This window comes from Amphiura filiformis, chromosome 4, assembly GCF_039555335.1.
Source record: "Amphiura filiformis chromosome 4, Afil_fr2py, whole genome shotgun sequence".
Lineage (NCBI taxonomy): Eukaryota > Metazoa > Echinodermata > Ophiuroidea > Amphilepidida > Amphiuridae > Amphiura > Amphiura filiformis.
The window spans coordinates 60,402,136-60,418,279 of NC_092631.1; the positions used below are offsets into that span (position 1 = coordinate 60,402,136).

Here is a 16,144-nt window from a genome sequence, read left to right on the forward strand (position 1 = left end):
AGTCTGTACCTTGTGATAATTAATCAAGAGTACTCATAAGTTTATGATGCGTTCCGTACGATGATATGAAAGTTGAAATGCTTCGGCGACCCTTTTCGTTTTTATGGTCAATGTGAATTTGTTTTAAATAAAACTACGTGATTCGTGCTTGATAATTGTTTCTCTAACATAAGGCATAATGTTGTGATTGCCGGAGTGTTCGTTTAACAATAAACTTCCAACACCTAACTTCCTAGTTCAATTAAATGTATCAAAATTGTCACTCCTCTCCTAATGATGACAAATGAAAATCGAAGTAACACTGTATTATCAATATCATAACTACACCGTTATCTTGACAGTTCCTCCTTTGTTCGCCCTATTCCTTTTGAAAGGAATTTTTATTGTTACCTGAATCTGATCATTCCGGGTGAGATCTGTTTATCTATTCTATATTTGTCCGTCATTCCAGTCCAATTTCCGCGTGTCATTGTAGCGGGGTGTTCAATCAAACTTTCAGGTGCTCCCAAGGATGGAGCCAAATTGATCAGCGTCACAGACTACATAAGATAGAGAATCAATCAATCAATCAATCAATCAATCAATCAATCAATCAATCAATCAATCAATCAAATGAATGAATGAATGAATGAATGAATGAATCAATCAATCAATCAATCATTTTAATCACTCATTTTAATCAATCATTTTACTCAATCATTTTAATCAATCATTTTAATCAATCATTTTAATCAATCATTTTAATCAATCATTTTAATCAATCATTTTAATCAATCAATCATTTTAATCACTCAAATAATCAATCAATTAGAGAGGTGGTGGGTAAGTTTAATTGTTATCAAGGTCAATATATTATATTTGCATTATTGATTACATTTCAATATCATTTATTTACTTTCCTTCTTCGTCTCCCCCTCTCCCGGGACACTCCTGCCTGCGCATGGTTCTGAACAGAACATCACACATAAACACGACCATGCATGCTTTTTACCCACTACCATCACCCAACAACCTTACCCACCAAACGCGTATGCCAAAAACCGCGCAACCCAAGAACCGCTATAGTAATATAATAGCACACACTCACTGTGTACTTGGCCTGTCAATCTTTTCTGACTAAAAATGGGTCAAATTTTTAATATATCTTCCATATTCGTTACAGATTATACCTTAAAATGTATTACAAAATCAAGCAATGAATAACAAAGAAAACAGTGTCAGCTGTATATTTGCAACTTGCCTCTACTACTGTCTTTGCTGCTTCTCCACTCGCCATCTCAAATGTCACCACCCCTCCATAGCCCCTCATCTGTTTCTTAGCAACCTCATGTTGAGGGTGGGATGATAAACCTGGGTAGCTGACTCGACTGATCTGTTAGAATTGGATAAGCTTGAAACATTAAACTAGTCATGCTAGTGGCACACAAATCAATCAGTGCAAATTAACAATCATTATATAAGATAAAGTGCGTGATACTTTAAGTGTAAACTTCCATTTGTATAGAAGAGGAGGGCGTGGCCTAGCGGTTAAGGCATAGGACTGTGAACCCAAGGGTCAAGGGTTCGAATCCCAGGTCCGGCTCTTTGTGTCCTTGAGCAAGACACTTCACTCTACTTGCTTAGTGCTTCGGAGGGCACTTTAAGCTGTCGGTCCCGTGTACATGCATATTTTCTCACATTAATGTAGTGTGCACGTTAAAGAACGTCACAGGCAATTCGAAAAGAGCAGGGGATCATCCCGGTCATGTTGACTGTACTTCAAAATACACTCATCTACTCTAGGTTCCAGAGTAAAAAATAAGTACAGCTTGTCTGTACGCAGTGCGACAATACTCATACATATGAGGGAGGCCTTTATAAGGAAGAAGAAGAAGAAGATGAGGTGACATGTGACGTCATACAAACAGTTGTTCTGCAGATACCAGAAACCTTTTCAATGCCAAATTAACCATGAAACTACGGAAAGGCCAGTCACGCAGATACGTAGGGGCGGATTTAGGGGGTGTGGAGCGTCCGGCGCGCGCCCCCTTAATTTTTGCAGAGCGGCGCCACGCCCCTTAATTTTTGCAGAGTGGCACCCATGGCGCCCCTATTGAAAATTCCTGGATCCGCCCCTGATACGTGTTACATTCGGTAAATCAAAGATTTGGAACGACATACTGTATACGAGGAATAACGTGCTATTTGCTGTGCCAGCTATTATGTTAAGTCACAAAAGTACATTCACCTTTGGGTGTTGTTCCAGGAACTGGGCAATCGTCATAGCATTCTTACAATGTCTTTCCATCCGTACAGGTAAGGATCGAATCCCTCGAAGAACTAGGAAGCCATCAAACGGGGACTGCATAAACAATATATAATACTCGGATTACTCGGTTCGTAAGCAAGGTAACCACACAGCAAGTTGTGATGTGCCCTGAGTCATTTAATTTGATTATTCATATTTGTTTACAACACTAAAAGCTATGTCATGAGAAATAATAGCAATGGGAAACCCAAGAGTTTGTGTATTACAACATGTTTTAGGGGAAACCTCTTTGGTTACAGTAAACAAACTCAATCAGATTAATAATCTGGGAAAACCCCCACCTGGAACATTCTCTATATTGCATCAGTGGGAAAATCCATTAGATTGTGTAATGGATATTTCGGAAATCCCCCAAGAAGTGAATGTCAGAATGATCTATTAATAGATTTTATGTATATTAAAAGGTAAATTAGTTTGGGCTTTGCAGAATCACATGAGAGATTGTAGACTTTACATGTGTGTGTTGGTCGACATTGTGCTTCAAAAGGAGGTACATTTTAACCAGTTTACATGGCAAATAATGTGCTGTATTTAATACAGCAACGAAGGAGATTTATGAGTACACGAATGTGCAAGGAGATAAATGTTTGGAGAAAGCAGCGTAAGGAGATAAATATTTGGAGAAAGCAGCGTAAGGAGATCAATGTTTGGAGAAAGCAGCGCAAGGAGTTAAGAGTTCGGAGAAAGTAACACCATTTGTGTGTGAGGATTTTATACGCAAGGATATATTTAAATGCAAGTGTACAATGGACTTCGCTGATTTTCGCAGGACAAGTGAACAACAGGATATATATCAGCCGTCAAGAACATTGTAAATGAACAAGATAATCAAGAAGAAGACTGTTGGTTAAGTACTGATTAGTTAAAATAGTGATTGAGTGGTTATTTTGTATGAGCATTTGTTGTCATATATTGTACCAATCATATTTTACTTCCAATTAAAGACTTAGATTTTGTTAGCTTAATCAAACAGTGTATTTGTGTTGTGCATTCGTGTGAATTTGGGTAAAGGTGATTTTGGCCTTGAGTCAGTACGACTTGTAACAAAGTAAATACATAGAATATGCAGATAAACTCATTAATATGCATAAAACTATATAACACAAGAGGTGATCATATCTATCATCTTACCAAGTAAGAGGTTAACCGGTTATTGCATGTACGCTGCAGAGTGGATTAATGGAATTTCACGCAACATTATGCATTGCATATAAGCTTATTAATATTCATAAATATGCAAATATCTTCACATAAACTATACAACACATAAGGTCAACACACTACTAAGTTTAAAGTAAATCGGGTTTTGCGTGTAGGCTGCAGAGTGGATTAATAGAATTTGATGTAAAATATGTAAATGAGCTCATTAATATTCATAAAATGCAAATACCTTGGCACAAATATATACAGTACAAGAGGTAATTATACTCTATATTCTAACAAGTTGTAAGTTAATCGGTTAATGCTTGCAGGCTGCAGAGTAGATTGTTCAAATGTCAGGCAAATTATGCAAATTAATTAATATTCACACAAAACTATACAGCACATAAGGTCACCATACTCTATCAGCCAAGCAAGTTTGAAGTTAGTCACTTATTGCGTGTAGGCTACAATGAAATGAAAAAGAACTTGCTCTAACGATTAACCATAACTAACAACTACGATTAACTAATTTTATATCAAATAGTACAATATGTTTCAAATTAAAATGATATCGCAATAAATGTATATGCGCGTATTGGCTCCCTTGACTCATTTCCTATAAGAGGTATGATAATGTAGTTTTTTAGTTTAATGGCTAAATTTGGAAAAATATGGCTACTGCCATGATGCAAACTTTCCGCTGACAAAATATCCTGGGTAATGAACTGAAATAAAATCTTCCTTATTTGAAATGTTATAACAAAACGAACATTATGAGACAATAATACTTTTTTAAATTTACCAAACCGCTTCCAAGTTTTTTGCTGGCACCACTAATAAGATGCAAAGTTCCAAGGTCCTTGCAACACGCAACACCGGCTACCAAGTCACTGTGACCTCCGAGGTACTTGGAACTGTAATAATAATAATAATAATAATAATAATAATAATAATAATAATAATAATAATAATAATGTAAATCATAATAATCATAATAATAATAATAATAATAATAATAATAATAATAATAATAATAATAATAATAATAATAATAATAATAATAATAAATAATAATAATAAACAACAATAATAAATAATAAATAATAATAATTATTATTATTATAACAACAACAACAACAACAACAAGAACAACAACAACAACAACTACTACTACTACTACAACTACTACTACTACTACTACTACTACTACTACTACTACTACTACTACTACTACTACTACTACTACTACTACTACTACTACTACTATATTAATTATAATAATAACAATAACAATAATAGTAATAATAACTACGACGGCGGCAATGGTTGAAATAATGATGGCTATTTATTACAATTTTAAAAATTGACATTGTGGACATTACTAAGTGAAATTCCATAGCCGTGGAGTGGCTGTTTCCTGGCTTGATCTGCAATCGACGTTTTTTTTAAGGACGCGTACAGATGAAGCAAGTTGTTGTTTGCTGTACAAAGCCCAGGTAGACATATTATAAATCCTGTTAAAAATCCATCAATTTAACATGCTGCACTGCCCCCGATTTGGGACGGGCGGTGGTGGGTTGAGCGCTTTGTTCCCGGGAACCCTCCCTCTCCAATGCAGCAACTGTAGACATCAGGGAATCACATTACAGTAGTGGCTAATCCCTTCTTTCAGACCAGGAACTGTTGGTATAAGGTGTTGAAACCAACGTGTTAAAGGTCCGTGACCCGATCGACAGCATCATCCCCCGATATTTTTCATTGTTGATGAGGTTTTGGTATCACATGATAGATACTATTTTGCTCATTGCTATTCTGAAATTTGACGCTCTAAGTCGATGTATTTCCGGAGAAATCATGAAGCACAGCGGCCTTTTGAGGCTACCACTTTGTAAATACTAAAAATTACTTTGGATTTATGGACAGGGAATTAATTGCCAATCATCAGTCTCCTCAACAGCTACTTTTGTTTCGCGTCATTCACATTCTGTGAAAGAAGCGAACTACACTAAGTGCTGAGGAGACGGAGCGCCGTATATAGTAAAAAAAATTCCTTGACGATCTCAGTGGGCTAAATGGCTCAATTGGTTAGCGCAGTAATATAAGTGAGAGTGAAGGAATCAAAGGAAAGGCCAAGGAGAGCCTGAAAATCTGTGATCCCTTGATTGGTTAATTCATCATTTGACATGGCAGCAGACTGTCACTTCAATGAAGTAACAGTAAGCTGTCATATCTTGATATGAATTAACCTAAATACATTTAAAAAAAACCCAGTTAACAATAGTAAGTAAGAAAATGCACAACACAAATAAGTAATATAAAATATAAATATCCAATGTGGTCATATAAACCAGATACAATAAGAGTTAATACTAACTTTGCATAAGATGTTTTTTAAATACATGGCGGAATTGATAAATCGATGATGAACTTTTAATGCTGTTATCAACATTATTCCATAACTTAGTAGCTGCATATTTGATGGATTTTTCACAGAAAGCTCTTTTGATAAAAGGAAGCCTCAGACGATCTTTATTTCTGTTGTTTATTAAGTCATGGATTTTAGACTGTTTTACAAACAAATCATCAAAAACACTTGGTAAAAATCTTCATGCTTGTACATAAATAAACCAAGTTCAAATGTATACATATCCCTGACACTTAAAGTATTATACCTAATCAGTAAGGGATTAGTGCTACTTTTATAATCACTTGCACTTATAATACGAAGTGCCCTCTTTTGAATTTTAAAAAGGTCATTTATGTATGATGAACATGCACATCCCCAAGCTAAAATACCATAGTTGATATACGGTAATATCAGCGAACAATACAATGTATATAACGCCTCATGTGGGAGGAAGTTTTTTAATTTATTAATGATACCGACATTTCTTGAACATGTTTTTACAATATTATCAATATGTTCTCTCCAAGTGATATTCTGGTCAATTTGTAGACCTAGAAATTTAATGAGAAGGCCATTTCAAAATATATTATCTGGAGCAACTTGTATTGATGGCTCTTGTGTATTTTAACAGATGTTATTATTATTAACTTGTATTATTGATCTGCCTTGTCTCCCGAATTGAATATGATATTAAAGGTATTGGAAATGACGCAAATGATCTTGGAAATGACGCAAATGATCTGAGTAATCGCTAAGTTTAAGATTTCATTAACTTCACACCATTCAATAGCTACACATGTATTTTGCCGGTAGGAGCAGATCAATAAATACCAATATCGTTATAAAGGTTATATGATGATATGATGATAGATATTTTATTTCTATGCCAAAGTAATACATACATAACATTGCATACATTTCATTGATTATTTTTAGATTAATAAATTTCTTAAAGTGAATAAGTTGATTAACATGTTACTAATTAGGCATGGCGGAGCCGTCCAAAAGGCCAAAGGAGGCCAGAGGTGGACAACACCTTCCATCTTACATTACATTGCATTACATTACACCTATTACATCTTCCCTGGATATATTATTGATGTGCCTTGTCTCCCATAATGAATATGATATTAACGGTATTGAAAATGGTGCAAAAAAAGAGTACATATCAATTTGTAAAGTCATAGTTCGTTGAATATACAACCATATCACAAAACAGGCGAAAATAGTAACTTTTGCACAAGATTTGCATTTTAAAGAAAATTGGCCATTGCTCATTGAAATGAAGCTAGTATATGGACAATATAAGTGTGACATAAAATTTGAAAAATATGGTAAGGAACACTTGAGGTTTTGACTTTTAAAACCCAAAATTGTGCGTGAATAGGTTGTTGTACCACATTCGCCTTGCTATAAACATTGAATTACGTCTCTGTTGACGTAAAGAAAAAAAGTGTTTTAAGTGGTAAGTGTTAGCTTTCGTTTGATATAAACCAAATTCTGATTGGATGAAGGGAACACTTGCGGTTTTGACAAAAAAACAATCACAGATGCCTATTTTCCACTATTCACCAGCTAGAAGCTCACACAGCTCTTCTGATGCTATGCACTCAACCGTGTAGAGTAAACACAGTCTATGTTCTCCACAAGGTACTGCTGCTTGGACAAAATTGTGTGCTCAGGTGTATCGAGGTGGAAACAAGCATAGATGCGTTTATAGACGAATCCAACGAGGCAAGTCATGGTCAGGATTTGGTCGGCCATCTTTGGGTCCCCGCAACACCAAAAAGCCGCTTAAAAATCGATGTTAGATTCTTTTGTGTTGTAAACTGTCATCATTATTTTGTGTACGTGTAACACGGGTGATAGAATGCAGTCTAAAATACCCTCCAAGGCCGCATTATTTCACATTTTAGGTGAGATTGAGCCGACGGGGACCCAACTTTGGCAGCCATTGAGGTATAGGAATGCGTGAAATTGGATTCGTCTATAAGAGAATCGTTTTGTAGACAAACCTTTCTATATTATCATCATCGACAAACGTCTAGACTATGCCATAGTCGATATTTGATCAATACATTAATATTAATAATGATGAACTCTTTCAGTTGAACTCGAAATTATACTGATGTTTATCAGAATATTAAAGTATTCAATAAATGGTCATGTATGAAACAGTATGAAACGATCGAGCGGGTAAACTTGGTAGTAAAAGTACTGCTTATTATTACCACTGTCACAACACAATTAAAAATAATATTATAATTATACCAACTGGGGCCAAAAAATGTTGTTTTTTAATTTCATAAAGCTACAAAAAACAAAACAACAAAAAACATGCATTTTGTTCTTTGATTTAAGATCAACTTGCAAATACATTTCATGTAACCTTTAATTATGTTCCCAATTTATAAAAGTGTCCTTTAACTTTTCCTAAAACACGTAGGCATTATATCGTTATGAATTCGACAGAGTGACGAATCGAGAATTTTGAGCAAATTGAGTTTTTGTATGCTTCATTATGTTTCAGGTTATCTTTTATTTCCACCAAAGATTAATGGTTAATCTTATTCCCCGACGTAGTTATTGAAATTGTGATTTGGACGAATCGCGCCTAAGTGCGATAAATGAATTCGGCAGAGAAACGAATCGTATACTTAGCTGTACAAATCCGGTTGATCTATAGTATTGTATAGCGGGAAACCCCGACTTTTCTATATTAAATATCCTATACTGATATATTTGATACCAACGTATAGCTGTAGGTATCTTCTATCCAGTGATATCAAAATAAGTACAAACATTCCCCACATGATATTGCTGTGGCTTAATAATGTGAGTGCTCCCCGTGAAATTGGAAAATCTCGGAAAATCATACGCAAAATATAGGCCAATAGTATTATTTCTGCTTTAAAATCCTCGAGTTTTTGCTAAATATTACAGGGATAACTATTTATAACATATATAGCAAGTTAAGTCTACATAGCCTTAGGACAATCAGTAATTTTTACACAAAAGCCCCAAATCAAGAATGTGTGCTATGGTTTACACGTAGTTGAATGCGTATTCGACCTCTCTATGCGCAGTGGTAGAGGCATTTTGGATACAGCATAAAGCCGAATAGCTGTTAAAACGCGCTTTATGGGCTATATCGATTGTTTCAGAACATTCAAGTATTGTAAATAATTCGTGTACATTCACTTCTATAATATACATTTTAAATGAGTGCTCACGAATGCTCTAAGGAAAGCTAAAGGACCAATGGAATAGTACCAAAATTTTCAAACGCCGTTTACTCAGAACAGCAATTTTGCGTATTCGGCACTCTGCCGTGTTCATAACGATATAATAATGTATAGTTTGATCAAATTGAAATTGGCGGGCCTTATAACATCGTGGATTAATATCAATTATTTAGTTTGAAAAATTGTCTTGTCTTATAAATTCGGTTTCAATACTTGTCTACTATCTTTATTATGCATGTAAACTACCCAAAAACGTTTTAAATAAGTTACATTTTGGCTTTTGGTTTAGGTAAAAACGTTTTAATAACATTAAAATGTCGGGTTATATAAAGGTCATGATAACGTTTTAAAACGTTTTGTATGAAAACACATTACAACAATATTTTTAAATGTTTTCAAAAAATGTTATTGTAAACTATTTTTGCAAACATTTTTGCCAAATATTGTGTCAATACTTAAATAAGATTATGTTAAAATATTTGATCCCAACAAACACAGAAATGATCTTAAAATGTTTTTTTCAAAACCTTTTAATAACATTTAAATGTCGGGTTATATAAAGGTCATGAAAATGCTTTTAAAACGTTATTGAAAATATTTTGGGCAAACATTTTTCGCAAAATATTTTTTCAACCCCAAAATAACATTCTGTTTAGAATATTTTGTATCAAGTTTTCAAAAATGATTTTGGAATGTTATTAAAGCGTTTTTACATCCTTTATATAACCCGACATTTAAACGTTTTCTGTCAAACATGTTTGTTTGCTGAGCAGTCGATTATCAATAAATTTTTTAAGGTTATGAAAACGTTTTATACTCTTAATATACCCTTTATATAACCCGACATTTAAACGTTTTCTGACAACCTTTTAGAACCTTTTGCGAATGATGTCGAAAACGTTTTGTGTTTGTTGGGTTAATATCAATTATTTAGTTTGAAAAATTGTCTTGTGATAGCTCGCCAGAAGCATCACAAATTATAAATTAGGTTTCAATACTTGTCTACTATCTTTAATATGCACATTATAGACCAGACAGGTGAACTATATCACTCTTAACGTGTGTCTACTTTTCGGCGTAGTGGTAAAAGCCTAAAATTTCCCGACCATTACGAGCTGATCAAACTATACGAGATTTATTAAATGCAGGATACTTACCAGCTATGGATAACAACATCTATGCCAAGCTTCAATGGCTGCTGCAAGTATGGTGTAGCAAATGTAGAGTCAACAATACTAAGGGCTCCAGAGGGCGCTTCTTTAGTAACTGTAGCCAATCCAGCTAGATCAAGCACTCCAAGACTGGGGTTGCTTGGTGTCTCTCCGTATAAGATCTTTAGAAAGGAGTATCAAAAGATGTATGACATAATCTTGTTTCCTCCTTAATTCACCCTCCTTATCCCTCATTTTATCATGCATTACCATTTTCGTAGAAGCTCTATTCCATTTTTTTTTTTTCCAATTTCTGTTCTTATCTGTTTGAATGTCTCTCCCGCATGTAAGAGAAGGTAATGCTATACTTTGAGTTGGCATCATTGAAATTGTTACTATGCATACATCATGCGCTCGCTTTAAGGTGGTACTACACCCCTGGCCAATTTTTTGGCTATTTTTGCAATTTTCTAAAAGTAAGTAAGATATGTATATTATAGGGGCAAGGACTACAACTACTGCACTGGAAATTCAGCAACTCAAGGCAAGTAGTTATTGATTTATTGATCAAATATTGGTTTCCCCTCATTTTTGACTGTAACTCCACAACTGTTGTCTGTGCTGAAATACAATTTCTAGTGCAGTAGTTGTAGTCCTTGCCCCTATAATATACATATCTTACTTGTCACAAATACGCTATAATTTTTGAGAAAAATGCAAAAATGGGCACAAAATTTGCCAGGGGTGTCTACCACCTTAAGTGTTATTCTCCGGATCATATTATTTCCATACCTTGGTGTTAGGCTTGATTGCTTTCCTGTAGGCGTCCAAATTACCAGCCTCAACAAAGGTGACTTCTATGTCATATTTGGTCAAAAATGACTTCATAAAGGAGTAAGAACCGGCGTATACAAGACCTGGAGCAATCTATTAAAGAGACAATGTCATATTTGATAATCATAATACTGTTTGTTGTGTAGTCGCAAGGGTAATAAATAGCAGTAACTTTATTACCAAGTTTACCCGCTCGATCGTTTCTTCACATCAAGTAATTTATGTGTGTCCCTTTATTACTTTATATGTTTTATGTGCTGTGCTACCAAACCTCATGTTTGGTGTCCATTACATCACATGCCCCTTTCATAATTTGAAGTCTTCGTGACAGCTTTTATTCAAAAAGGAATTCCCCTTCACCTGTCCTTAAGGAATCGGAATCGAGTCCTTATAATGTGACCAGTTTTAGCGGTTTGTCATACAGGCTATATATAACCCAGACAGAGAATCGATTACATCAGATGACTTTCAGTCCAGCTTTCCAGAAAGTTACCTTCACATGAGGTAATTGATCGTCAAATGTTGACGGTAGGTAACAGGTGTCACGCTAGAAGGATTTTGGCAACAGTGTGATTGAATGACTTTATACCCATCGTTAAGCTAAAACGTCGGCCCGTAAAAATGACTTATACAGGCTGAGTCAAAAAAGTGCAATAGAGAAAGAATCCATTTTTATTTAAGAACCAAGTTGAACCTTTTAGGTTTTAAAACATTTTATAAATAACATATCTATTAGTAATCTTGTGTGAAAAAAAATCAAGGAATTAGCATTTACCGTTTTGTTTTTATGACACATTTTATAGCGATAATTTTAATGTTTGACTTAAGAGGACCATGTATTTTGAATGAGAGCACACAATGCACGTTAAAGGCACCAGCTCTGAAACTGAAGGACTTAAAGTAATGTTAGAAAGTTTGTTTGAACAGAAAAAAGAGATTAAAATAACGCAAAAATCAACCTTATTTAAGTTAAAGTCAGTTTCAGAGCTGGTGCCTTTAACGTGCATTGTGTGCTCTCATTCAAAATACATGGTACCTCGTGGACAAATAATGAAATTGGGCATCGCAGCAAAAGGACTCATAAAAATTAAACGGTAGTAGCGAGTCACTTCATTTTTCACAGAAGGTGACTATTGAGTGTGGTATTTATGGAAACTTTTAATAATGGGAAAGTTTAAACTTGGTTCTTACATAAATATCGATTCTCTGCTCTATTGCATTTTTTTTTATTCACCCTGTATGTTAAGGAGTATGTAACGTAATGCCGACATGAGCCTTATTATGTTACCCCCGTTGGGTGAGTAAAAGTCTCAATAACCCGTTAGCTTACCACATGATCTCCTGATTTAAGTAGGGCCAGCATTGTTGCAGATATTCCTGACATACCAGAGGAGAACATCATAGCACCGACTCCATCTTCAAGGCTATTTATTGCATGAGCTGCGGACTCACAGGAATGGTTCCCAAGACGAGGATAGGCGTAGCCATCCTAAAAAGAGTGATAAATCCTTTGTAACCAGTTTCACTTGTTGAAGGTGGAAGTATATTGTGTACCGCAGCCAATTTTGAGGCAGTTCAAGTGTGAGAAGCGACTTGCAGCAAATTGAATGAGAAGCAACACTACCATAGAATTCCCTCTAAATGAGGGTTTGTGACGAAAGAGACGAAAGTTTGACATCCTCCACAAATGCATTACAATAGATTGGTCTTACAAAAATACAAGCTTGTACAGCAGTCTGTATCAGTAATTAGTTGCTCAAACTGTTTTTGTGGAGGGTACGTGTCTGCCTTTCCTCTCTTTCGTCATAACAAAAAACCTCATTAAGAGGCATATTATGCTTGTAGATGTATTCTACGGTATTGCACCAGAGTATTCCTTTCGCCATACTAATCATAGTTTGGCATATTTTTGAAATGTGAAATTTGGAGAACAAATTAGCCTCACTCAAGTGGTAATTTAACTCTACCCCAGACTATCTGGAAGCTTGTATAAGTGTCCATAGTTTGTTTTTGATGGATTTTGATTCTCAAAACCACCAATTTCAAAAATGAGTTTACTGGACCTCTGTCAGCATTGGGCATTTTGAGATATAAGTACATACAGAGGTCAACATTCAAACTACTCAAATGCTGTTGGACAGATTACTGAATTATTTCCCTTGTCACAGCGATCCAGAAAATTAAATTACGTTTTTCTATCTTTGACATCCCCTTCTGGCGTTACAAGCAGAAAGGTCAAGCAGAAAGGTCAAAGGTCTGTGCAAATTCTGACAAATGGTCCCAGAACACACTTAGATTGCAATGGCCAAAATCAAATGTTTTGAAGTAAAAGAATCCCAAGACTACCCGAGCCTGCGCTCTAATTCATGAATTGAATTGTAAAATTAGCAGGCACTCAACTTGGGCTAGCTACAACCCTGATTAGGCCTACTCACAAAATTATTCCCACTGCGCTGGCACGTTCACCAAAATTACTAATATCGTTTGCGACTGGGTTTTGAAACTAGGGAGTATGTGATTTATGAGACGTCTCTGAAATATGATACTGTTATGTGACACGACGCTTCAGGAGTATTTGATATCAGACGTGTCCGTGAATTATGAGTGCCCCCGAACTGACACGGTTGAGTGCATAACATCATAAGAGCTGTGTGAGATCTAGTAGAAAATAGGATTCTGTGATTGGTTTTTGTCAAAACCTCAAGTGTTCTCTTCATCCAATCAGATTTTTTTAAAATATCAAATGAAAGGTTACACTTCATCCAAGCACATTTTTTTGACCAAAAGTGTTCTTTACAATATTTTTCAAATTTTATGTCATTTTATTGAGCAATGGCCAATTCTCTTTAAATTGCAAATCTTGTGCAAAAAGTTACTATTTTCGCCTGTTTTGTCATACGATTGCAAACTCAATGAACTATGACTTTGCTAAAGAGCGCTTACAAATTAGTATGTGTAAAAAATGGCTGATATGCCGGTAAGTCATCCGGGCGAAGAATTGTTCTATGTTAATAGTAGCCCTTCGTGGTATTTGTAAATTATACCATACGAGAAAACCCGATTGTGTAAAAATAACAGACCTACTTACCGATAATGATCTGACAAAATCATCTATTGTCTTGTATCTATGCATTGCTGAAACACTTATAGACGGTACAATAGGTGTGCCAATACCTGGGCCTTTAAGTTTGGGTTTTGCACTAACAGCCAAGGTGTCCAGACTTGTTCCTTCCAGGAATTCTCGCTCATCTTCTTGTTGGCGGATGTAGCCAATGCCGTTGCTTGATGTCATGACTCAACTGGGCTAACCTTACGTGGCCTGTGTGAAAGTCCATTAACAGAATGGCAAGCGTGATTTAGCACATATTTTAGACGTAAGATTACCGTAGAGTTAACACAGGACTGAATTTTAAAAGGTCCAGTCGAGCTGGTAATTCAAAAAAGAGTTGGTCCGACTACCAAACAAACTCAAAACGTTTAATATATGAAAAAAAAAATGCGACCCAAAGATAGATGGTACGCTTTCAAGGGGAAACAACCGATCTGCTCCCATAAGGACTCTCTCTGAACAAAGACCACGTGTAGCGCACGAAGAATTGCTCCTATAAAACCCAAATTGGAAGAGGGAAGACTTTACATGTATACTATGATCAGATCTTAATAGGCGGGAATTATTTGGCGCGAGTCAATAAAGTTCTAACTTACGCACGGGTAAATTCACAAAAGCGCGCGTCATTCACGCAAAGCGCAGTTCGCGTAGGTGCTGCGCCTAGCTGTGTGTACGCCATTCTGTATGAATCCACGATGTTATGAGTCCCGCCTATTACGAGCTAAATAGAGTATAGGCATACGGTTTCTCTAAAAAAACGGAAATATATATTTACATATCTCACCAACAATGGCTGGTCAAAATGGTGCAACCAGGAAATTTTGGTCTTTGCTCCCGAAATTTTTATTTTGCCCCACCCTCCACGTTCTTCAATACATTATATTGCCACTTAATTCTTTTAATGTAAAACAAACAACAAATAAACAACAATACTTGCCTTGACTTCAAATATTTTATTTGTCTATAACACGTTTGAATGTGGAACTCAATGCCAACAACTATGTATTAATCTTGAATCGCCAGTAAGAACATCGAGTCACCAGTATGACCATCAGTATGACCTTACCAATACCATTATAACTAATAACCGATTGGTTTCGATCTGTTGAATTGATTACTAGTATCCAGCGGCTAGCGATATTATTTTTTACTGGTCAACATTTGCATCACATTAGAGTCACGCGGTAGCCGTGACCAGCAAAATAGTGGAAAATAATGCTGACCCAGAATTTTTGGACAAGGCTACAGCACTAGCGGGCAATCACCTACACACTACTTTTTCAGATTTACTTTTATTATACCCTAGCATTTTCTGAGATACCCTACATACAAATTCTGAACCTCATTCGCCAAAAAATCATGTTTTTCACAATTCTTTTGTTCTTTCCGGACGATGCATCCATTCATATAATAAATGCTGTACTTCGACACAGCAATTAACATCAGAGTCCCGTGGCTCAATGGTTACGGCGTTCGACTCCGGATACGCGGATCCGAGTTCGAAATCCGATGTCCAACTGATTTTTTCAATATTTCATTAAACAAAATTTTATTGTCATTAATCAAGGATAACACAATTTTAATCATTCAGTGCTATTGTGATATTATTTTTTTATCAAAGCAAGATGTTTGATTCTCAGGGATATTATTAATTATATTAAGGGCCTACTAATTAGTGCAGCTAGCCGCTAGCAGAACAAATAATAAAAGAAATCTCTTTATTTCTTTCTTTATTTATTTAAATCTGAATAACACAAGAAACTAGATCAGGTTACCAATATTGTTCTCATTTAAATAAAGTTCTGTCCTACCACGGGGCGATTCGCATGATAATAGGACAATAAAACATGTAATATGTATGAATGGTTGTTGAATCGATCAAGAGACATGTCCCTCTGTCATATTCAGCTATCGTAGAACTGTATTCCAACATGACTGTCATTTAAC

The 16,144-nt window shown here is 35.5% G+C and overlaps 1 protein-coding gene across 1 annotated transcript; it reads right to left on the reverse strand.

Annotated features, from left to right (window-relative positions):
• Positions 1 to 1,180: 1,180 nt before the first annotated feature.
• Positions 1,181 to 14,484, reverse strand: LOC140150294 (L-methionine gamma-lyase-like). Its single transcript, XM_072172301.1, has 7 exons — positions 14,177 to 14,484; positions 12,419 to 12,577; positions 11,047 to 11,181; positions 10,261 to 10,436; positions 4,254 to 4,365; positions 2,228 to 2,341; positions 1,181 to 1,372 (listed from the first exon to the last, which is right to left on the reverse strand). The coding sequence occupies exons 1-7, from the start codon at positions 14,378 to 14,380 to the stop codon at positions 1,181 to 1,183; spliced, it is 1,092 nt and encodes a 363-aa protein (XP_072028402.1). The 5' UTR covers positions 14,381 to 14,484.
• Positions 14,485 to 16,144: the final 1,660 nt, after the last annotated feature.

What these genes read in the sequence shown, in the direction of transcription:
- LOC140150294 (XM_072172301.1), bottom strand. Translation starts at nt 14,380, where the DNA reads ATGACATCAAGCAACGGCATTGGCTACATCCGCCAACAAGAAGATGAG. An exon ending in ATTTTGTCAGATCATTATCG is followed by an intron (nt 12,578 to 14,176) that starts GTAAGTAGGTCT and finishes CACTCTTTTTAG; the next exon opens with GATGGCTACGCCTATCCTCG. An exon ending in TTAAATCAGGAGATCATGTG is followed by an intron (nt 11,182 to 12,418) that starts GTAAGCTAACGG and finishes TCTCTTTAATAG; the next exon opens with ATTGCTCCAGGTCTTGTATA.